The 23,618-nt window shown below is 46.9% G+C and overlaps 2 protein-coding genes across 26 annotated transcripts in view; both read left to right on the forward strand.

Annotated features, from left to right (window-relative positions):
• The window catches only part of ttn.2 (titin, tandem duplicate 2), a 176,830-nt gene that overhangs the window by 8,993 nt on the left and 144,219 nt on the right, over window positions 1–23,618 (forward strand). For 24 of the 25 annotated variants that reach the window (XM_058617746.1, XM_058617865.1, XM_058617874.1 and 21 more), the window contains 26 exons: window positions 52–194; window positions 273–421; window positions 494–721; window positions 919–1,160; window positions 1,301–1,533; window positions 1,622–1,786; window positions 1,875–2,043; window positions 2,138–3,831; window positions 3,918–4,199; window positions 4,285–4,551; window positions 4,842–5,114; window positions 5,195–5,458; window positions 5,542–5,802; window positions 6,024–6,284; window positions 6,376–6,639; window positions 6,740–7,000; window positions 7,526–7,786; window positions 8,074–8,334; window positions 8,419–8,563; window positions 8,643–8,811; window positions 8,899–9,130; window positions 9,246–9,530; window positions 9,621–9,746; window positions 9,846–10,034; window positions 10,257–10,646; window positions 11,530–11,580. In XM_058617746.1, coding sequence (XP_058473729.1) covers window positions 52–194; window positions 273–421; window positions 494–721; window positions 919–1,160; window positions 1,301–1,533; window positions 1,622–1,786; window positions 1,875–2,043; window positions 2,138–3,831; window positions 3,918–4,199; window positions 4,285–4,551; window positions 4,842–5,114; window positions 5,195–5,458; window positions 5,542–5,802; window positions 6,024–6,284; window positions 6,376–6,639; window positions 6,740–7,000; window positions 7,526–7,786; window positions 8,074–8,334; window positions 8,419–8,563; window positions 8,643–8,811; window positions 8,899–9,130; window positions 9,246–9,530; window positions 9,621–9,746; window positions 9,846–10,034; window positions 10,257–10,646; window positions 11,530–11,580 — 7,265 coding nt within the window. The remainder of the gene's footprint in view (window positions 1–51; window positions 195–272; window positions 422–493; window positions 722–918; window positions 1,161–1,300; window positions 1,534–1,621; window positions 1,787–1,874; window positions 2,044–2,137; window positions 3,832–3,917; window positions 4,200–4,284; window positions 4,552–4,841; window positions 5,115–5,194; window positions 5,459–5,541; window positions 5,803–6,023; window positions 6,285–6,375; window positions 6,640–6,739; window positions 7,001–7,525; window positions 7,787–8,073; window positions 8,335–8,418; window positions 8,564–8,642; window positions 8,812–8,898; window positions 9,131–9,245; window positions 9,531–9,620; window positions 9,747–9,845; window positions 10,035–10,256; window positions 10,647–11,529; window positions 11,581–23,618) is intronic. The other variant, XM_058617832.1, reaches the window with a different exon arrangement.
• Window positions 18,897–23,508, forward strand: LOC131446625 (muscle M-line assembly protein unc-89-like). Its single transcript, XM_058617999.1, has one exon. It carries the CDS (start codon window positions 18,962–18,964, stop codon window positions 22,184–22,186), a length of 3,225 nt encoding a protein of 1,074 aa, XP_058473982.1. The 5' UTR covers window positions 18,897–18,961; the 3' UTR covers window positions 22,187–23,508.

Genomic DNA, 23,618 nt, shown 5'->3' on the forward strand with positions numbered 1-23,618 from the left:
ATTCAGTCAATGGGTCTTCATTAGGTAAGTGTTGTGTGTTTTCCCTGTCAGATACAAAGTTGCCCACAAGAAGGAGACTGGAGAATGCAGGCTGGAAATCTCCATGACCTTTGCTGATGACGCTGGAGAATACTCCGTCTTTGTTAAGAATCCTCACGGTGAAGCCTCGGCCTCAGCCGGTCTGCTGGAGGAAGGTAAGTCAACGTTCCTTTGTTCATCAGATCACAGTGAAGCTCCATGTGCTCACCATGGTCCTGTGTCCATGTTCACAGAGGCTTATGACGCTTACATGAAGCAGTTTGATGTGACGTATAAAACTGAAGTGACCACGAAGGTGGTTCAGGAGCCGTCTGTGGTCGTGAGTCAGTATGAACTGGAACAGAAGAGGGTGACGACCCCCATGAGCTTCGTCTCAGAAACAGTAAGTTTCCTCCTAAAGATCTGAGCAAATGTGACGACAAAAGATATTGAGTTTTTTTGTGTATTCTTTCAGGAATTCTTCATTTCAGCGTTCGAAGAGAGAATCATCCACGAGATTGAAATCCGCATCATGAGAATCACCTACAGCGAGCTGGTGATAGAGGATGGAGAGGTGATGGTAACTGTAGCCGAGGAGGAAGCGGTGCAGCCGACCTTTGACACTCCGGTCAAAAACTACAGGATCGTGGATGGAATGGGCGTCACCTTCCACTGCAAGATGGCCGGAAACCCACTGCCAAAGGTATGGAGTTGAAAAATTACACCGTCAAGTTGGCAAAACAAACACAAGTTGGGAACCTCAAAGTTTTTATAAATACAAGGAAGTTATGAACCGCCCCCAATTTTGGGAACTAAAGAAATTCTTCTGGTTCCTATAAGCTGCTGCCAAGTTTGATAAGTCATGTCGGTAAATCAAATGATCTTCTCTCTGATTGTCAGATTGCTTGGTACAAAGACGGCCAGCGCATCAGACCTGGTGGCCGTTACCATATGGAGATTCTTCAGGACGGACGAGCCACCCTTCGCCTGGCTGTGGTCCAACCAGAGGACGAGGGCGTGTACACCGCCTTCGCCAGCAACATGAAAGGAAACGCCGTCAGCTCTGGAAAACTCTACATTGAGCCATCCGGAGTTGTGACACCTCAGCGATACACACCACAGCCATCAGTGCAGAGGTTCAGGTGAGACTTTGTGTCCTCCTGGCTTAAACTCTGTCAAGCCTGTGGAACACACTCACCAAAATCCCCTCAACAGACGCCTCTCCCAGCACATTAACCACTATCATATCTCCTTGATACTAATAACCATGCTCCTTATTCAGATCTACCTCTCCTCGCTCTGTGAGCCGCTCACCCGCTCGCTCACCCAGTCGTTCTCCAGGACGTTCCCCCGCCCGCAGGCTTGAAGAGACCGATGAGGCTCAGCTGGAAAGACTCTACAAACCTGTGTTTGTCTTGAAACCCTCTTCAATCAAATGTTCTGAGGGCCAAACTGCCAGGTTCGACCTGAAGGTTGTCGGCAGACCCATGCCGGACACTTACTGGTTCCACAATGGTGAGAAAAACATGTTTCAACTTATTCCACAAATGTAAATGTACCTGCTGATCTTCCTCCTTGATAAACCATTTCTCCTTATTACCAGAACGGCAAGTTGTCAATGACTACACTCACAAGATTGTGATTAAAGAGGACGGTGTTCAGTCCCTGATCATTGTGCCAGCTTTGCCACAAGATTCTGGAGAATGGACGGTCGTGGCTCAGAACAGAGCTGGACGGACTTCTGTTTCTGTAAATCTTACCGTGGAAGGTAAGTTCACTTGACAGAGATTAGATGATATTCATGTTTTGTACCTGTTTTTAAATCCTGCTTTTCCTTTACTGTTCGTCTTCTACAGCTCGGGAAAGCCTTGCAAGACCTCAGTTTGTTGAGAAGCTGAGGAACCTGACTGTGAAGCAGGGAACTCTTGTTGAACTGGCTGTTAGAGCCATTGGAAATCCTCTGCCTGACATTGTCTGGCTGAGAAACAGCGACATTATCACACCACAAAAACACCCACAAATCAAGTAAGTCTCATAAATTACAGCAGTGAACGATTCTCGAAAATAAAACCTGTGGAGTCGTAAACTTAATGTCCTTTGAATGCTGACTTATTTTCAGGATTGACGGCACAAAAGGAGAGGCCAAATTCCAGATCCCGTCTGCTTCAGGATCAGACAGCGCCTGGTACACAGCGACAGCCATTAACAAGGCTGGTAGAGACACCACCCGCTGCAGAGTCAATGTCGAGGTGGACTTCATGGCCCCTCAAGCTGAGAGGAAGCTCATCATTCCCAAAGGGACATACAAGGCCAAGGAGATTGCTGCTCCGGAGCTGGAGCCACTTCACATGCGTTACGGTCAAGAGCAGTGGGAGGAGGGTGACCTTTACGACAAAGAGAGGCAACAGAAACCACTTTTCAAGAAGAAGCTGACCTCTATCAGGATGAAGCGTTTTGGTCCAGCTCACTTTGAGTGCAGACTGACCCCTATCGGTGACCCCACCATGGTAGTGGAGTGGCTGCATGATGGCAAACCGCTGGAAGCTGCTAACAGGCTGCGCATGGTCCATGAGTTTGGATACTGCAGCCTTGACTATGAAGTTGCATACGCTAGAGACAGTGGTGTCATCACCTGCAGAGCCGCAAACAAGTTTGGAGTTGACCAGACCTCGGCCACCCTGATCGTCAAGGATGAGAAAGGTCTTGTTGAGGAATCACAGCTTCCTGAAGGCAGGAAAGGTATTCACAGAATCGAGGAGATCGAGCGCCTGGCTCATGAGGGTCCTACAGGAGTCACTGCTGATGATGAAATTGAAAAGTCCAAACCTGAAATTGTCCTACTTCCTGAACCAGCCAGAGCACTGGAGGGTGAGATTGCGCGATTCCGCTGCAGAGTAACCGGTTACCCAGCACCTAAGGTGAACTGGTACCTTAATGGACAACTTATTCGCAAGAGCAAGAGATACAGACTGCGATATGATGGTATTTACTATTTAGAAATTGTAGACGTCAAGTCATATGACTCAGGAGAGGTCAGGCTGGTTGCAGACAATCCTCTCGGTACAACTGAGCACACTGTGAAGCTGGAGATCCAACAGAGAGAGGACTTTAGATCTGTCCTGCGCCGTGCTCCAGATTCAAAGGCTGCAGAGGCTGCTCATGAACCTGGCAGAATCGGATTTGACGTTGTAAAAGTTGACCGACCTAGTGAAGCCGCACAGGACAGAGAAGTTGTTAAACTACGTAAGGCCCAGAGAATTGTCCACGAGAAGACCTCAGAGGAGTCAGACGAGCTGAAGAGCAAGTTCAAGCGTAGGACAGAGGAAGGATTCTATGAGTCAATCTCTGCTGTAGAGTTCAAGTCTCGCAGGAGGGATGAGTCCTATGAGGATCTTCTGAAGAAGACAAAGGAGGACCTGCTCCACCACCTGAAAGAGAAAGAGGAGGCTGAGCGGAGAAGGCTAGAAGAACAGGGCACAGTCACCATCCCCACATTCAAACCAGAGAGGATCCAGCTGTCCCCCAGCATGGAAGCACCTAAAATCCTGGAACGCATCACCAGCCAGACTGTTGTGCCAATGGATGAGGTCCGCTTCCGAATCAGAGTTGTGGGCAGACCTGAGCCAGAGTGCCAGTGGTTCAAGAATGGTGTTCAGCTGGAAAAGTCAGACCGTATTTACTGGTTCTGGCCTGAGGACAATGTGTGTGAACTGGTGATCAGAGATGTCACAGTAGAGGATTCTGCTAGCATCATGGTTAAAGCCATGAATGTTGCCGGGGAAGCTTCAAGCCACGCCTTCCTGCTTGTGCAAGGTATCAGCTTTTAGGTCCAATGTCCTCAGAAACATAGTCCTTGTTTTGTCTTGTTTGATTCTCACCTCATATTTTTGTCATTACAGCCAAGGTGGAAATTAACTTTACCCAGCACCTGGAGGACGCCACAGCCAATGAGAAGGACACGATGGTGACCTTTGAGTGTGAAACTAACGAACCTTTCGTCAAAGTCAAGTGGTTCAAAAACAACATGGAGATCTTCTCAGGAGACAAATACAGAATGCACTCTGACAGAAAGGTCCACTTCCTGTCCGTGCTGGTGATTGAAATGTCAGATGATGCTGAATACACGTGTGCGCTTGTAGACGATGAGAACATCAGAACGACCTCAAGGCTCCACGTGGAAGGTAATCTCGTCAACTCCAACACTCCCAAACAATCTGATTCGGATAGGTTGGTATATAAGGGTTCCTGACGTTGTTCTGTATCCAGGTGCTCCGCTGGAGATCATCACACACTTGGACAACATTGAGGTGCCAGAGTCTTACACTGGAGAGTTTGAGGTAGAGCTGTCTCGTGAGGACGCTGAAGGCAGCTGGTTCTTTGAAGGCAAGGAGCTCTCGCCCAGCAGCAAGTACGTCATGGGCTCCCGCCGTGGGAGACACACCCTGTCTGTGAAGGATGTCCGGAAAGAGGACATGGGCAAATACACATTTGTGTGTGGAGATCTGAAGAGCAGTGCCTCACTGAAGATGAAACGTAAGCAATTGTAACTCACAGACTCGAGTCACAGAAACAGGGACTTCAGAGACGAACATCTCTGCTCTAACATAATACCATTACCAGTGTGGTCCCTTGTTACTAGATACTAGCTCATGTACTACAAGTAAACCCTACCATAACTTACTATCTTTGGGACTAATGTTAGAGCTCACTACGTTCATGGCACCATGGTGCACTCATACAGCAACTGCAGTTTTGTGAGAATCTTAGAACTGATTGACTCACTGATTGTCATTTTTGTAATCGTGAGGTTTCTGTGTCTTTAGTGCGTCCAGTGACCCTCATGCAGCCTCTGACTGATTTCACGGTCTGTGAGGGTGACATCGCTCAGCTCGAGGTCAAGTTCTCCCAGGAGAATGTTGAGGGAACCTGGATGAAGAATGGCCAGGCCATCGACGCCTCGGACCGCGTCCATATCGTAATTGACAAAGTGGTTCACAAACTGCTGGTGGAGAACGTCAGCAGAGACGATGCTGCTTCCTACTCTTTTGTGGTTCCAGCCCAGGAGATCTCCACATCTTGCAAACTCAGTGTTCAAAGTAAGATTTTGAATTAAAGAGTAATAAACAACGTCAGTGGTCAGTTAGAACGTCTCTGATCCTCTGATGTTTCCTCACAGCTATTGACATCACAGTGCCACTGAAGGATGTGTCCTCAATTGAGGGCACCAAAGCTGTTCTTGAGGCCAAGATCTCCGCTCAAGACGTCAGTTCAGTCAAATGGTACCAAAACGACAAACTCCTGATGCCAAGTGACCGAATCCAGATGGTGGCAAAGGGAACCAAGCAGCGTTTGGTCTTCACCAGGACCTACGCTTCTGATGAAGGACACTACAAACTGGTGGTTGGCAAGGTCGACACCAGCTGCAACCTGACTGTTGAGCGTAAGACTGCTTTAATTTTCCCAAGATCCTGGTTTTAGTTTCATATTTAGTGTCATGTTCTCACCAGACTGTTGTTGTTACAGAGGTTCACATTGTGAAGCACATGGAGGACAAAGTGTGCTCCGAGTCCCAGAATGTCACCTTCAACGTTGAGGTTTCTCACTCTGGTATCGAACCAGTCTGGATGTTCAGGAACCAGCAACTGAAACCTGGACCCAAATACAAGTTGGAGACTAAGGACAAGGCTCACTCTCTGACTGTCATGGACACCATGAAGGACGAGGAGGGCCAGTACACGTTCCACGCTGGCGAAAAGATGTCCAGCGCCACGCTCTCTGTCTCCGGTACGTCACTGCTGGAGTGCCAGCACGACCAACTGAGTCCAGCGTCTTCAACGTTACACTCTTACATTAATGCTCTAAGGTCTTGTCTTTGAGGTTCTTGTAGCAGTGTCCTCCATGGCCATATTTGTAGCATTTGTTGCAAAAACATGACAATATTGGGGCGTTTGCCGTCGTTGGGTGAACTCTGTCCAAAACAAACATTTCCTTTGTTTCACCACCAGGCGGCGCCATCACGCGCCCCCTGCAGGACGTTGCGGTGGCAGAGTCTCAGACGGCTGAGTTGGAATGTGAAGTTGCCAACGCTGAGGCTGAGGGGAGGTGGCTGAAGGATGGTCACCACGTGGACTTCAGCGAGAACGTGGTGAGCGAGGTGAACGGAGCCGTCCGGCGTCTTGTCATCGCCATCACCAGACCACAAGACATCGGAGAGTACACCTACCAGGTGGCCAACTCCAAGACCTCCGCGAACCTCAGAGTGGAAGGTAAACACACCGAACACACTCTGATTCTGTGGTGTTGAGCTTGTAGCTTTAGAGCGACAAATGCTGCAGTGTTTGATTTTTTTTCTTGCAGCGGTGAAGATCAAGAAAACTCTCAGAAACCAGACGGTGACAGAGACCCAGGAGGCGGTCTTCTCGCTGGAGCTCACGCACCCCGACGTGAAGGGATCCCAGTGGATCAAGAACGGCGTGGAGCTGGAGAGCAGCGACAAGTATGAGATCACTAGAGACGGCACTGTCCAAACGCTGAAGGTCAAAGACTGCAACACGCAGGACGAGTGTGTTTACTCCTTCAAGCTGGGAAAACTGTCGGCCAACGCTAGACTCAACGTGGAGAGTGAGGCCTTTCACCAGAGAACGTTCTCTCTTTTCAACGTTGTTTTCAAATTCAAATAACTGAAATCGAAATAACCTTTATTTGCACGTTGTCTCTGCAGCGATCAAGATCGTGAAGAAGATGAAGGACGTGACATCACTGGTGGACAGCACCGCCTCCTTTGAGATGAGCCTGTCACATGACAACATCCCCGTCAGGTGGACGTTTAAAGGCGCTGAGCTGAAGCCGAGCGACAAGTGCAAGATTCTGACGGAGAGGAAAGCTCACAAGCTGATTCTGCAGAACATCGAGAGCAGCGATGCCGGAGAGTATGCGGCCGTGGTCGGACACCTGCAGTGCAGCGCCGTCCTCACCGTGGAGGGTACGAGATTAAAACTAGTTTTATGGTTTTTAGGTTGTAAAATAGTTTGATAACTGATAGTAACATGTTTTTCATACGCAGGTTTTATTATAGTAAAGTCATCTTGTTACTTGATGTTAATATTGTGATTAATAACTTGTTATTTACAAAGTTATACCGAGGTGTTAAAATGTTTGATAATCAGAATTGGTGATTAATTATTACTATACACCATAATGTTATCTATTAGATATCATTGTACTGTACCACATTTCAAATCAAACTTCTTACAATTAACAACAACATGAATAAGAAAGAAAATATAGATTTCTATGTTTGACAAAGTAGCTCACATTTTAAAAAGTTATAGGTCATGTTAATAATCATATTGTTCTTCTTTCATTTTTTATTTTCACATTTTCCAAAAATTGTATAATAATCGCATTGTTTCACACCTGTTTTCCCCCTAAAAACCTTTTATTGTTAAATTTAAAAAGATATTTTCAGAAAATGTATTTTTCTGAAAATTTTTTTTTTTCTCTTCAGCTCTGAAAGTCACCAAACCCCTGAAGAACGTGCAGGTGCCCGAGACTCAGGTGGCCACGTTCGAGTGCGAAGTCTCTCACTTCAATGTCCCGGCCACGTGGCTGAAGGACGGCGTGGAGATCGAGATGAGCGAGAAGTTCCGGATCGTGGTCCAAGGAAAACTGCACCAGCTAAAGATCATGAACACGAGCAGGAGCGACTCTGCGGAATACACCTTTATCTGTGGCAATGACCGTGTCTCTGCGACACTCACCGTCAGCCGTAAGATCGCATTCTCGTTTTATGCTTATTAGCAAAAAAATGTAAAACACGTAAATGATCAAGATCAGTCAAAAAAACATTGGCTGCCATCCACCAAAACACACTCAGAAGGGGCGGAGCTTAGTGAATATTGGCGGCAAAAAAACCAACATTGTTTGATCTCCAAACTTCATGTTTGGTCAGAGTTTCAGCCCAAAGACACCAACATGTCAATGTTATGAGTTTTAGTGGCAGAGCGCCACATAGTGGAAACAGGAAGTGTTTGACCCGTGTGTGTGTCTCCACAGCCGTCCTGATCACGTCCATGCTGAAGGACCTGAACGCTCAGGAGAGAGACACCATCACCTTCGAGGTCACCGTCAACTACGAGGGCATCACGTACAAGTGGCTGAAGAACGGCGTGGAGATCAAGTCATCGGACAGGTGTCAGGTCCGCAGCCGGCAGCTCACGCACTCGCTCACCATACGCAACGTTCACTTCGGAGATGGAGGAGAGTACCAGTTTGTGGCCGGGTCGGCCGCCTCCGCTGCTAACCTGTTTGTCGAAGGTAAACGCACGCGTTTCACGGTAAAGAACTTTAAAAACATCAAAGAGAGGCGGAAAAAAAGTCATTGTTTTTGTCATTTTTCAGCTCGCGTGGTTGAATTCACGAAGAAAATCAAGGACATAAAGATCACAGAGAAGAAGAAGGCCATTTTTGAGTGCGAGGTTTCTGAGCCAAACATCCAGGTGATGTGGATGAAGGACGGACAGGAGCTGGACATGTCTGAGGAACGGTACGTCAGGCTCCACCCACCTGTAACATGTGACCTCTCTAAACCAAGAGCTGAGCGCCACCTGCTGTCTTCTCCTCAGGTACACGGTGACGGCTGAAAAGTACGTTCACCGTCTGATGATCCAGACCGTCCGCATGTCTGACGCTGGCGAGTATTCAGTGGTGGCCGGATCCAGTGTTTCCAAAGCCCACATGACAGTGGAGGGTCGCGACATCCGCATCTCGGAACCCGCTGAGAGGACAATTGTGGTGAGACACACGTTAGCTTCGAAGAAAATGTGTGAAAGTGTGAGAGCAAAACGTCGGATTTGAGATTTATGATGAACTGATTCCAAGGTTCTGGAGAAACATAGAGCAACCTTCGAGTTTGAGGTGAACGAGGACGACGTGGAAGGCCACTGGCTGAGGAACGGGGTGGAGATCCAGTTCTCTGTGGAGGAGCGTTTCAACTACGTGGCCATCAGGAAGCTTCACCGTCTCACCATCTCAGAGACGTACAGAAGCGACGCCGGCGAGTACACCTTCATAGCCGGGAAAAACCGGAGCACCATGCACCTGCGGGTCAACAGTAAGTTCAGCTGCTGTCAGACCCAGAAAACCTTCAGGTTTGACTGAAGTGGTTTTTCTAGGGCTGATGTCCCACACATACAACCATGTGTTTTTCTTTTGTGCTTTTCCTTCAGTCCCAGAACCTCCTCAGATCCTCCGCCACATGGAGCCTCAGTCGGTGGAGTCCGGTAAACCGACCCGCTTCACGGTGCAGGTGAGTGGCGTCCCACAGCCTCAGGTCTTCTGGTACAAAAACTCCCAGGCTCTTTCTCCGGGATTCAAGTGCAAGTTCCTCCATGACGGCTATGAACACACACTTCTGCTGATCGAAGTCTTCCCCGAGGACGCCGCTGTCTACAACTGTGAGGCCAAAAATGACTATGGTACGGCCACGAGCACCGCAGCACTCAACGTAGAAGGTACGTTAGCAAATTACAGCCGTTCAACAATCACGAGCAGGGGAAAGAGAACAGGTCTTGATGGGGTTTGTTTGTTTTTGGGTGTCGTAGTCTCAGAGGTTGTCTCTCCAGAATCTGCTGCTCCTGTTGCTCCCCCTGTTGTCATCTCACCCATCGCCAGCATCACCGTCCGCGAGGGAGAACCGGCTCGCTTCTTGTGCAGAGTCCGTGGAGATGGTAAGAAAATGAAGGACTTGAGATAACCTGAAGGACGATTGGAGAAGTCCTTGCTAATGTTGTCCCTCCACCATTAACTCTCCTCTGTCCTCTATCCAGACGTGAAGATCAGCTGGGTCCACAAAGAGAAGGAGATCAAGCAGTCGGACTTCTTCAGGATGTCTCAGTTTGACGACAGCTGTCAGCTGGAGATCTCCAGAGTTTACCCAGAGGACCAGGGCGAGTACTCCTGCGTGGTCACAAACAGCGCCGGCACCGCGTCCTGCTCTGCCACGCTCTCACTGGACGGTAAGTGTGTCACCTTTGTGTGGTTTGTGTCCAGGTAGACGGGGTTTCACTGTGTCCATGTGGTGGTTGTTTATCTTCTCTGAGCGAATGTGTTACGTCTTTGTGGTTGTTTTGTGTCTCTTTGTGGTGATTCAGCATCTTTGTGTCCTCGTCTCATGTCTTGTGTGCGAGTGTAAACAACAAACATGAGACAAATGTGTCAACACAGACGCTTCATTTCAGATCAAACACAAACTGTGGAGTTTGCGGAGCGTCCTGCTGAGACACATGTCTCTACCAGCCTCACCAGTCTTAAGAAGCCTTCCTTTTGCCAAAAGCCCGTTTTCATCCAGCCAATCACAAGTTGCACGGTGTTGCACGGCGAGGTGGCTCGGTTTCACGCGTATGTGTCCGGCATGCCCAAACCAGAGATCAGCTGGTTCCATAACCGGCAGCCGGTCCGACCCACGAAGAACCTGGTGTTTCACTTTGATGAGGTGACGAACGTGGCCACTCTCATCATTGTCGACGCCTTCTCTGAGCACGCTGGGCACTACACCTGTAGGGCCGTGAATAACGCCGGAGAGACCACGTGCTCGGCCACCCTGACCATCACCACAGTCGAAGCAGAAGGTAACGTCTGGATTCATCGACTGTCACCTCCTGCGATTCACTCCCTCCTCCTCCTCCTCCCTGTGCACATGAAGGGTTTTCCCACCTGTCTTTGTTCACCTAATATGAAAATGAGTAGAAACAGGAAAACCTCTATGGGGATGTCCCTCAGCGTCCTCCACACCTGACTAACTCCACTTCCCCAAGAGATGAACCTCCTCATTCCTTCTTTCTTTCGTTCATTCATGAATGGCTCTTCACTCTCCACAGGAACAAACTCCTCATCCTCATCACCCTCATTACCATCCTTCCTTCCTCTTTGTTGTAGCTCCTCCCTCCTGGGAACTTAAACCTCTACCTCTTAAATTCTACCATGTTTTTACTTAGTTCATACATCCGACAACTGAGCCAAATCCATCCAATCCATTTAATTGATACCGATACTGATACTGGTACTACCTATCGATACCAATACTTCAATACACTTCTGGGATTATTTAGCTTCTTCAAAGAGATGCTAACAATAGGGACACATTTAACAATGAGTGTTAGCATCTTTAAAGTGTTGCTAACAGCCACACCTGTAATAAGGAGTGGTAGCGTTAGTCGATGACAATTAGCGAGAAACATCAGGCACATCTGTAGACTGTTTGTTTGTAAATGTGATACAAGTCATTGTATTTTTGCTAAATGCAGCAAAGTTTGTCCAGACATTTATCAATAACTAGGTACTAACCAACGAGGAACTGGCACCAATTCAGCACCGGTTATCAAAACCCGTCCCCAACAATCGATTCAGAGAAGACTCTGATGAACTGATGAACATTGGTGTCAGTGGACACCGTTGTTGGACCTCCTTCTGTGGGGATCTGTGTGTTGACTGTGTGTTGTCTCTCATCCACAGTGACTCACGTGACGGAGCAGATCAAGGCCAAGGTTGAGGAAGAAGTCAAAGGTAAGGTCACCTGACCTTCCTGACCTCTCATGTATCGGCAGGTTTCTGTCGTGTGGCGTTAAAGGGACAGTTTGACCAGCGTTTGTTTTCTGTGAGCGGCCGACTTTGATCCGAGCTGTGACTCAGTGAACAAACACACAAACACAAACACACACACACAGGTGTATGTGTGCATGTATTGTTGATTATTTGGATCACAGTTGGCCTGCACACACACACACTTTAAATGATGTCATGATGTTGAACTGTCCCTTTTTAAAGGGATCCTTGATTTTCCACAGTTGCATGTTATCTTGACAGTCAAAGTTCTTCGTCCTGCTCCACCGTGGTCCTCTTTCATGGTGTCCTCTGGTTTTTGACACTTGCGGTTTGCATCCGAGAGTTCTTTTCTCTTTGGCATGACGGTTCCTCTGATGTTTTCCCAGAAAAGTTGCAGGATGTGTATCTTTTAAAGCTCCCGGACTTGAAATGCCCTTTAAAAGATATGGAGCTTTTACTGCATCTGGAACTGATTCTTTTCCTCCTGCCAAACATTTCTTAGCCTGGCTTGCAGATAGTGGGATGTGATTCCTGTGGCTTGCGTTCTAAATAACAAACTATATTAGTTCGAATAAACGCCTTCTCACCCAATTTTACAGCTTCATTTCATTAAGTTTTGGATTAGAAATTTGCTTCTGATTTTTACTTGAGCATCATTTATTTCCTCTTAAGCTTAAGGATTAGAAAGGGCGTTTATTCACCTGTCTGCAAGTCAGGTAAGGAATGTTCTAGTATGAAGCCAAAGCAATTATCTATAAAATAAACAAGCGAATGTAAGCAGCACACCTCGGAAATATGCATCTCTTTTTTAATATTAATAAAATAATTTATGTTTTGAAGAAATTTCCACAGACGAAGGATCAAAACTTCCTGCAGGTTTCTAATAAACAGAATCAAGTCTTGCGTTTATTCGAACAAATATGGTGAGTGAAACTATTTCTTATGGCATTGTGACTCCCAGCATGCATTTAATATTTCCATTAATGATTCATTCAAATTTTTCTCCTTCTTTACCACCGGAGGCAGACGTGTTCTCACAGGTTTCTCTCTTCTTGCAGAGACATTTCATGGTGAACACAGAGTGCCATCGCACAGCAGCACTGATGTCACCGCCGGTCGACAGCTGAGAGGAGCTTTCTCCGACACCGAGGACTTCCTGGATCACGGCCTGGTGTCGGCCAATCGCTGCTCCAGCAGAACCTCCTCCATCAGCTCGTGGACTGACAATATTAAACCTTCTTTCACTAAGAAACTCAAGTTCCAGTCAGTCCTGGAGGGGGAGCCAGTAGAGTTAAAGTGTAAATTAGTTGCTTACCCCCCACCGAACATCCTGTGGTTTCATAACAACCGATCTATACCCAAAGAGCGTAGACGTAAGATCTGCACTGACAGCAAAACACACATGCACACCACTAGCCTTACTATTGACTGTATCAAAGACAAAGACTCGGGCAGTTATAAGGTCATGGCAATAAACTCGGAGGGTTCTGCCGAATCCACAGCGTCACTTTTGGTGTCGCTGAGGAAGGAGCAGTCTGCAAATTACCTGGGCTTTGTTCGCCGCTCTGCCAAAGCCCATGAGAGCGTAGACAGAATGGCAGAGCAACGTAAAGAGAAGAAGATCAGGGTGGAACTCAGGTGTGTAGGGTCTCCATTTGACAAGATGTCCAAAGTCCATCACGGACGATCTCGGTCCAAGAGCTCTCTGGTGCGCACCGTGTATTTCCACTCTGGTTCCCATTCAAAAGAGAAAGAGCCAATGAAAGAGTCTAAATGTTTGGAAACTGCCTCTGAGCGTGCCCCGTCTCCTCCCCCCATGTTCGACAGGTCTGAGAGATTCAATGATAGATACAGTGACATCTACTGTGACCGGCGCACCGGTGCCAGGTTCAGTGACAAGTTTAGCGACAGGTGCAGCGACAGGTATAGCGACAGGTTCAGTGACACTGAGAGTCTTCACAGTGAGGTAAGAGCAAAACTCACCACACTCCAGAAAGCTGTCAAACAGAAGAAGAGACTTTCTATCTCCACCATGTCATCGTCTGAGTTTGAATTAGAATCTGTTACCAGCGAGCCGAGTTACGCAGATTATGTTGAGAGGCTCCGGGTCAAGCCCGCCTCACTGCCTGATGTCCAGCATTTCAATCGACCCTTCGATCAGGGGGAGAGTCATAGTCACAGTAAAGTCTCAAGCAGCGACTCATCTCACTCTCGTGTGAGGCATTTGTTTGAGCCTCAGTCCAGAACCAGGGCAATTCAGATCATGAGAGGTGAGTTGGTTGATACGCTGGTGTCTCATACTGAAGGGAAATCAGATGAAATGTATTCACAGACACTGGAGGATAAAAGTACTGATGGTTTTGCTGAATCTCAGGCAGATGTTGGCATGAAGATGGTCAGGGGTGACCTGAAGGAACAGACTACAAAGATAGAGGTCCAGTGCACTGAAACCAGGGAATCTGCTGAAGAGCAGATGTTCAACAGACCTAAGCCAGTCACATCTGCCAGGGAGAGAGTCATTGGAATAGCAGGTATGTCGGAAAACATGGCAGCAACAGGAAACGGTGAGGCATATGAAGAGGACAGTGCAGGTGAGTCTCTGAGGGCTCGCTATGAGAAGAGCCTGGAATCCGAACAGATGCAGTGTGAGGAGAAACTCCAGGCTCTGCGGATCAGGAAGTGGGAGCAAGATAGTAGGACATCAGAGAAGGAGATCTTTCATCCTGAAACCGATCTGCCCATGCCGGCTGAGGCACACTACATGGAGCCTGAGGGTCACATTTACACCAAACAGAAGGTGCTTGACCCCTCATTCCATGAATCACCCAGGATGAAGGGGAGGTTAATAGATAAAAAGGTTGCAATTGAGTATCTTCCCAGATCACATAAAGTAAAAAACAGAATTGAAGAAGTGCAAACGTCTGCCTCCATGCGTCAAAAGTCAGTTGCTATGGAATTGGGATTAAATCTGGAAAGTGCAGCACCTGTTGCACTCACACAGAAATCCCCAAGCACTAAAGCAAGAGCCCAAGAAGCAGAAGTATCACCTGGAATGAAAACCAGAGCAGAGGACAGACCTGAATATTCACCCAGACGACGACATGACAGGTCTGTCAAAGACAGGGAAGCTGTGACACTGTATGACATAGCAACAGAAACCACTGAGCCACATGAAGAGGATTATGCACAGGAGTCTTTGAGAGCTCAGTATGAGAAAGATCTAGAAGCTGAACGGTTGGAGTGTGAAGAGAAACTCCTGGCACTGCGGATCAGGAAGTGGCAGCAAGGCATGCCGATGGGAGAAGAGGAGCAATTCCACCCTGACACTGATCTCCCTACACTTTCAAAGGAACAGTACATGGATCCTAAAGGGCATATGTACACCCAGCAGGAGGTGATAGCGAAAGAAGAAATTGCTGAAATGGAGGCCATGCCCCCGTCATTTCCTAAATCACCCAAGATGAAGGAAAGAGTGATAGATAAAGAGGTTGCACACAGATCACCTACACTAAGAGCCAGAAGTGAAGTGGAAACATCTGCATCCTCACATGAAAAGTCAGTGGCAAGAGGAGTGAGATTAGAAGTGGAAAGTACAGCACCAGGCACACTTGCACAACAATCCCCAAAAACTAAAGCTAGAATTGCAGAAGTGGAACTGTCCCCTGAAACAAAAGCCAAGGCAGAAGACAGACTGAAACAGTCACCCAGACAAAGACATGAGAGATCTGTGAAAGACCGGTTCCCTGCTGAAGATGTAACACCACACAGCAAAGCAACAGAAGCAACTAAGCCTTATAAAGAGGATCATGCACAGGAGTCTTTGAGAGCTCAGTATGAGAAAGATCTGGAAGCTGAACGGTTGGAGTGTGAAGAGAAACTCCTGGCACTGCGGATCAGGAAATGGCAACAAGGCATGCCGATGGGAGAAGAGGAGCAATTCCACCCTGACACTGATCTTCCTATACTTTCAAAGGAACAGTACATGAAGCCTAAAGGGCATATTTATGCCCAGGAGGAGGTGATGGAGAAAAAGGCAACTGCTGAAATGGAGGCTATGCCCCCTTCATTCCATACATTACCCAGGGTGAAGGAAATGGTTGTAGATCCAGATGTTGCAACAGAATCACCACCAAGATCAACTAAATTAAGAGTCAGAAGTGAAGAAGTGGAAACATCTGCCTCCTCACATGAAAAGTCAGCTGCAAAGGCAGAGAGATTAGAAATGGAAAGTGCATCAACAGACACACTTGCACAAAAATCCCCAAGAAGTAAAGCTAGAACTGCCAAAGTGGAACTGTCACCTGGAACAAGACCTAGAACAGAAGACAGACTTAGACAGTCACCAAGACCAAGACATGACAGATCTGTGAAAGACCAGTTCCCGGGTGAAGCTGTAACACCACACAGCAAAGCAACAGAACCAACTGAACCATATGAAGTGGATTATGCAAGGGAGTCTTTGAGAGCTCAGTATGAGAAAGATCTGGAAGCTGAACGGCTGGAGTGTGAAGAGAAACTCCTGGAACTACGGATCAGGAAATGGCAGCAAGGCATGCAGATATCAGCTGTGGAGAAACTCCACCCTAAAACTGATCTCCCAATGCTGTCAAAGGAACAGGATATGGAGCCTAAAGAGCATATGTACACCCAGCAGGAGGTGATGGAGGAAAGAGCAACTGCAGGCCATGCCATGCCAACGCCTAAGCCAGCTACAGTACAAGCTCAAGTAGAACAGGATGAAACCTGTCCACCTATTCCTAAAGCCAGAACAAAAGCCCGACAAGCAGAACTGAAAACGGAGTCATCAGTCATACCGGCTCAAAAATCACCCAAAATAAAAGCAAAAGCTGGAGAGGTGGAAGGTGAATCAATGCTTAGAGCAAAAGCCAGACCAGAAAAGATGTTGTTTGAGAAGACAAGTGAAGAGCGTGAGCTCACGCTATCCAGGGAGAACATCTCTGAACTGAAGAATGAGAGTGAGAGGTTTGTCAATGAAGAGGAGGCCTTGGCTCAGCGGATAATGAAATGGCAACAGGATGTTCTGATGGAACAAGAACAAGGTGTAAAACTAGATTCTGACTGGGTGGAGGGTTACTCACCATTCCAGGCAAAGGGGACCACTGAGGTCAGGAAAAATGTGGCAGAGGCTTCTGCTTCACAATCAAGTCCACAACGTGATGTGGTCCGCAGCAAAGAACCTCCCTCAGTACGAACTTCCAAAGAGAAATTCTTTTTGAGTGAGTCAGTTCCTGCTGGTTTTCAAAAACAACCGAGTGACAGCCTACATTGGCCACCTGCTGGTGATATACCCACCGAGGGGCGCGAGACCAGGTTACAAAGAGACAGTGAGTACTTTGTAAGTGAGGAGGAAGCACTGGCTCAGCGCATCTTGAAATGGCAACAGGATGCTGCTGAACAAGAGGAAGTAGCTGAACTGGAGACTGAGTGGACTTTGGACACTCAGGGCAAACCGTCTGTCTCCAGGTTGCCTTTTGACTCAATCGTCCCACCAGTAAATGATAAACGACAGAAAGGTGGCAATCCTCATGGAACTGATCCCTATGACCGTCCGTCTCAAAGTGCAGCTTCAGCTTGTGAAGCCTCACCAGCAACAAAGGTTTCACCACCTCAACGTGCCAGTGGATATGAACTCCCTTCCGTCCCACATTCTGGTTTACCACATCATGCAGGCGTGCCTGCGGATTCAAGGACTTTCCCTCCAAAAGAGAAGGAAATGGATCATACAGCCCCACTGGTTCATGGATACTCTCCATCTCAACTTTCTAATTTGCCTCCTGAGAGACATAAACTTGCCTCTGCTCAGAGTGGGATCTCTCCTAATTCCTCCACGAGATGCTCACCGTGCCAGAGTCCACAGGAGTCTCTGGAAAAAGAAGCAGAGGACAGGAGGAGCAGGGAGGAGTGTGTTATGACAGTGTCCAGTAATCCTCACTTCCAGCCAGGGACAAGAGAAGAGAGGGTGGTGAGAGAGGAACGAGGAACTGTGAGAGAGAGCGGTGAGTGGAGACAACCACAGAGTTTTGAAGGTGTGAAGAGCGAAGAGAGAAGTGAAGATGTGACAAGATCAAAACAGGGAAGTGAAGTACGAGCAGAAAGCGTTGAACCTGCAGCAATAAAGAAGGACAGGTCAAATTTGAAAGAGGACGTTGAACAAAACAAAGAGTTGAAAACGTTAAAAGAAGTAGAGACAAAAGCAGGAGGCTCTTGTCCAGCATTTGTGAAAGAAATATCTTCAGTCAAAGTAAAAATAGGCGAGATGTCCGAGTTTACTTGCCATTTCAGTGGTGACCCTCTAACCACAGTCACCTGGCTTAAAGATGGCCACCCATTAGCCCATAACCCTGACTACGATATTGTCAGCAGATCTGACAAATCACAGCTCACCATCTACTATCCTACGACACACCACCAGGGCACATATGATTGTGTCATTGCTAATAAACATGGCAAAGCTATCTGCAGCGCCACCCTTGAGGTCTCAGACAAGAAGGTGTTGAGAACGACGGGTGGCACAAAGAAGGTGGTCGTCACAGAGGAACCAGAGAAGAGAGAAGAAAACCAGGAGAGTCTGATGATGGAAGAGCAGATTCTGATGATGGAAGAGGAGATTCAGACATGCATGGATGTAGGGAAGGCAACATTACAGGTGCCTGAAGCTGTGGTCCACAGGCGCTGCCGCTCAGACGAACCTCTCGGCTCCTCACCAGTCGAAATCCGGATCACTGCTGCCACTCCTGTCCCTGAGATGATGGAGGAAAGCGGCCAGACCAAAGCTCAGGCTTACACAGAGAAAATCTCAGATGTGCCAAGTGATGAGGCAGCCTCTCAAGCGCTCAAACATAAGTTCACTTTCTCCTTCGATGTTGTCGGTGATGCTCCTCATGTCATCAGGGAGTTAGAGAGTATCACCTGTCCTGAAGGCCACACTGCTTTGTTAGAGTTTGTAATTACAGGTGAACCTGCTGCAGATGTGACGTGGTTTTGTGATGATGTTTGCCTCCAAATTACAGACGGAAAATACAGAATTGAGGTAGATGTTAAAGTGCACAGGCTGTATATCAACAGTGTCACGTACACAGATGCCGGCATATACAAGTGTGTTGCCAGAAATAAATTGGGCGAGGTTACAAGCATCTCTGCTGTGTCATTATCAGTTGCAGAGCCAAAGGGTGATGATGCTGCAGAGGATGATGGTTTTACTCCCTCTGGGAGAGTATGGAAGTTTCCTGTTAGCTCAGCTGAGGACATTAAGAAACCTGCTGTATTCCACAAAGCTAGCATTACCCATGGTGATGACCGTACCATTCATACAAAAGCTCCAATGAGCTCCAAAGCTCCATCTGAAGTACTGACTAAATCCCCCAAATCCCGACCTAGTGTCTCAAGGGAGCCTTTAACTATATCTGGGTGTGGTCTTCAGGCGTCTGCTGCTGTGATCAATGTTTCTCAGATGAAACAAGCTTTTGAGTCAGACTCTCCATTTACATCAGTGACGCCGCCCTCTCCTGGGGAGCAGAGGCAAGAAACTATCTTCCCTGAAGAGTTTATTCCTCCAGTGGCAATTTCCCTTGAACAACAGGAACCGGTCATTGCACCTAAACCTGACTCCACCCATGCTGAAGGTGGTAGTGCTGCAACAGTAGTAGACCCGTGGTCTCCCAAAGCCGTACCTGAAAAATCTATTTCTACAACACCCAAACCTGTCTCTTCTGTCATCGCGCATGCCGCTTCCTCCCTGGAGGAAGAAAACGTGAGTGAGATATCTGGTGATGTTGAGGAGGGAACAGTTTTACTAGAACATATTTGTGTACTTAAAGAGTTTGTAGAGGAAGTTCAGGCGTCTCCAGAATTGGTGAGGCCAAAGCCGCAGAGACCAGTTTGTCTTCCTGCACAAACAGACGCTGGTAAAGCAGAGATAACGAGGGAGGACACTGTGCATACGTTTGACCGAACTGGCAGCTTCTTTCCTTTCCAGTCTGAAAAAGTTCCTGCAGTGAAACGCTCGGTCAGGACGTCAGCTCTGTCTGAAGAAGCAGTTAAGCCCAAAATAATTTTTGAGCATGTCAAACCTGAGCAACAGAGTGCAGCTGCAGGGTCTCTGTCTTTTCACAAGAAAGCCGAAGTAAGTGAGAAAAGTGCCGTGGAGGGTTTGTCAGAAGTTACTGAGCAACATGTTCTCATGCCGGTAGTAAAGCATGTAGGTAAGGAGGATGAACTTATTTCAGTCTTGGAACCTTCTGTTGACAAACATGCCAGCAGTGAACTGGTTTCCATCCCAGAGCCTTCTATGGACAGTGGTGTCTTCCTCAGTATGACAGACTCTCATACTGATGAAGCAGAGGAAGCAGAGGAATTGGTGGATGAGTCTCATGCACACATCTGTGGCAAAGATGAGAACATTGATGGGACAGCAGAACCCAACCCACGTAATATCAAGCCTGACATGGAGAGCAGAGTGAAAGCACTCAGCCTACCTGTGATTGCTCCTGCACAGGGACAGGACAGAAGTCGTTCAGATAGAGCCTTGGCAGCTGATCATGGGGGAGCAGCAGCAGCAGTTGGCTCCATGGAGGAAGAGGAGGTGACCTTTGGGGCTGTGTATGACTACTATAACCCTGCAACAGACTGGGGAAGACCACTGTCTCCTGAGTCTGAAATGTCCATTGAGATTGGCAGCACTGTGAGTGAAGAGATAGCCGATGTAGCTGAGAGGTTCTACACTCCAGGCTCATCGACTGAAGTCTCTCAGCCGATTGCAGAATCCATCCAGACTCCCAAGTCTCCCATGTCCTTCCATACACCCAGTTCTGATACAGTGGGTGGGTTCATGACCCCTCAGGAATATCCCTTCTCCCCTGAGGGACATAAGAGACCCTCAACAGGAGACTCTAGTGAGAGGTTCTTTTCACCACTGCAGTTCCTTAGCTCTCCTGCGGATGATGGTATTAAAATGAAGCCTCCTGGTATAAATGTTGATGAAAATCAGTTTGTCACCAGGGGCGGAGGGTCTTTAGGTCTGGCAACCCTTCAGGAGAAAGTACAGGGAATCCCTCCTGCCTTCCTCAAACCTCTCATCAAGAAAAGAGTGTTTGAAATTGAGCCACTGACGTTTTTTGCTGAGGTGTTTGGCCTGCCCTCACCTGAGGTCAAATGGTTCTGCAACAAAACCCTACTTGTAGCAGATGACAGGGTTAAAATGGAGAGAGATGGTGATAGCATTTCGCTAACAATACTCAACATGACTAAAGCAGACCAGGGAGAGTACATCTGTGAGGCTGTGAACTATGTGGGCGAAGCCAGAAGTGTTGCTTTAGTGGTGGTTGTATCGCAGGAAGTGAGGTTCATGCCTGCCCCACCTGCGGTCACTCATCAGCACGTGATGGAGTTTGACGTCGAGAAGGACAGTTCCTCTCGTTCTCCGTCACCTCAGGAGATTCTGCTCGAAGTGGAGTTGGATGAAAATCAGCTGAAAGAATTTGAGAAACAGGTGAAGATCATCACAATTCCCGAGTACACGGCCGATAACAAGAGCATGATCATATCTCTGGACGTGTTACCGAGTATTTATGAGGAGAGTGCAGTGGACTTTGTCACCCAGGAGCACGATGATTTGAAAATAGCCTTTGAAGTCACTGAAATGCCTCCGAGGTTCATCAATCCCATCTGTGACATGGAAACTCCAGAGGGAACCACTGTCATGTTTGAGTGTTCACTGATGGGAATTCCATCTCCCATCGTGTCATGGTTCAAAGGCGACAAAAAGATTCCTCATAATACCAAGAAATACTTGCACTCGTCTGATGGAGACAACCATTTCCTGAAGATTTGTAAAGTATCCTCTCAGGATAGCGGAGTGTACATGTGCAGAGCAATTAATGTTGTTGGGGAGACGCTGTGTCGAGCCTCTCTGGTTGTGATAAATGCCAAGGCCTTCTCAGGTAAGACCAGAGGCAGGGAGCTGACGGCCGTGTCTCTTGGGAGTGCCAAAGTCCAGCCTCAGAAGTTTGACCTGATGGTCGGCAACACGTCGTTTGATGGTGAACAGGTTTCAGAAATTGAGCTTGAGTTTGAATTTGAGCAAGAGGTTGATGAGTCACAGCGGGCGGTCAGGCTTGTGGCCAACACTGACAACGAACTGAGCGAACAGGGAGAGAAATATGTTAGCATTAACTTTGACGTGTTTGCTGAGCCAGCAAAAGACGACAAGGTAGAGTTCAAAGGAAAGTCGTCAGATATTTGCAGCTTCCAGTTCCAGGTGACTGAGACCGCTCCGAGGTGTGTCATCCCGCTGAGTGATGTCACAGCAGCGTTAGGGACGCCAGTTATCCTCCAGTGTCTGGTCAGCGGTAAACCCAACCCCACCGCTGAGTGGTACAAAGACGGAGACCCCGTCACAGACAGTCGCTGTATAATCCAGGAAAAAACCGCAGGTCATTTCAACCTACTCATCACCAATGTGACTCAGAGCGATGCTGGCGAATATAAGTGCGTGATCCAAAACATCGTGGGAGGTATCCATACCTCAGCGTTGCTAAAAGTGTTTTAAAGGCTGGTTCTTCCAAGAAATGGGCCGATCTGTCTTGAAAAGTCTGCAAAGCACGGTTTCTTTTTACAATAGCTGGGGTTTATGGGGTTTTATGAGGAATTTGTCTCTGTCTCGATCTTTAATTTTGTATTTGTTAGTAATTAATTCTCTAAGGATGTAGTTCTAGCGCGACTCAACTCAACAGCGATAGAACCTGGTACCTGGTGTTTTTTGTAGTTCTTGCTCTGACGAGGTTCAGCTGAGCCGATACTAAAGTATGACGTCAACAGACTGAAGGTCACTGACGGAGTGCAGCCGCGCTATGATGACCACATGGTCATTGAGGATGTTCTATGAAGTCTTGATAAACGACGTGACTGATACCAAACTGAGTCGAGTCGTGAGCTAAAACTGTGTCAGAAAAGCGCCATAAATCTGAGCTTCTCAAAGCTCAGATTTACAGGGGAGAACAGTTTATGCTAACTGGCATTTGTAAAACCTCTTTGCGAGAGCCATTGCACTTCAGAATGACAGAGCAGTGATTCACGTTTCATTGGTTTATGTGAACAAAGCTGCTGCGTCTCATTTCAGTCATGAAATAATCCAGTCAGAATATTCACACACCTGTTGTTCTGCCATATTAGGCATATTTTGTTTTTAAATATATTGCTAATTATTTCACAAATTGAACCTGAAGAATTCCCACAGCCTATTTTAGAGAACACAGCTCAGAGTGATGTTAAACGCAGTCTTCGGTGCTGCTGTAGAAAACATTAAAACACACAGGGTTTGGGTTAGTGTTCAGTTTCAGTAAAATGTCACACAACAGTTGATTTGTTTGAATTTTTTTGGTAGAGAAAAAGTTTTGTGTTTGTTTTTCTCTTATTTGAAAATGAAGCTGCTTTGCTTCTAATTCAGTGACGAGATTTTTAAGTCACGTCTTTACAATTTAAGGAGAGTCTGTTTAAGTGAAACTAAAAGTAAAATGATCTTTATTAATAATTTAAATAAAGTAATGTACAATAATTAGGCATAAATTAAAACATCACCAGCAATGAAAATTACTTTTTATTATTTCTGAAATCTTATTTTGAAGGCTTGTTCATTCAAAATGTTCAATAACATAATGAAACAATTGATTTTTAAACGTTACTTAACACTGTGAAACTTTTTTAAAAATCAAAGTTTTGATGTTTTGTAAATATGTGGAATTTTAGGTCATGTATGTGTAGATCGTGTTATTAAAAAGTTAAAAAAGAAAAAACTGACGTAGAAACTGATTTGTATTGTTTGTACAGTCACGATTTTGCTTTGATAGTATAATAAAAGAATGAATTATCTAGCGTCAGACGTCTGAGCTGTTTTTGTTTCACACCTTTGACTAAACTGTGTTGACACTTTTTTATAATGATAATGTTTTAGAGTTTAAAAGTTTAACTGAAAGAAACAAAAT

Source organism: Solea solea, chromosome 2 (assembly GCF_958295425.1).
Source record: "Solea solea chromosome 2, fSolSol10.1, whole genome shotgun sequence".
Taxonomy (NCBI): Eukaryota; Metazoa; Chordata; class Actinopteri; order Pleuronectiformes; family Soleidae; genus Solea; species Solea solea.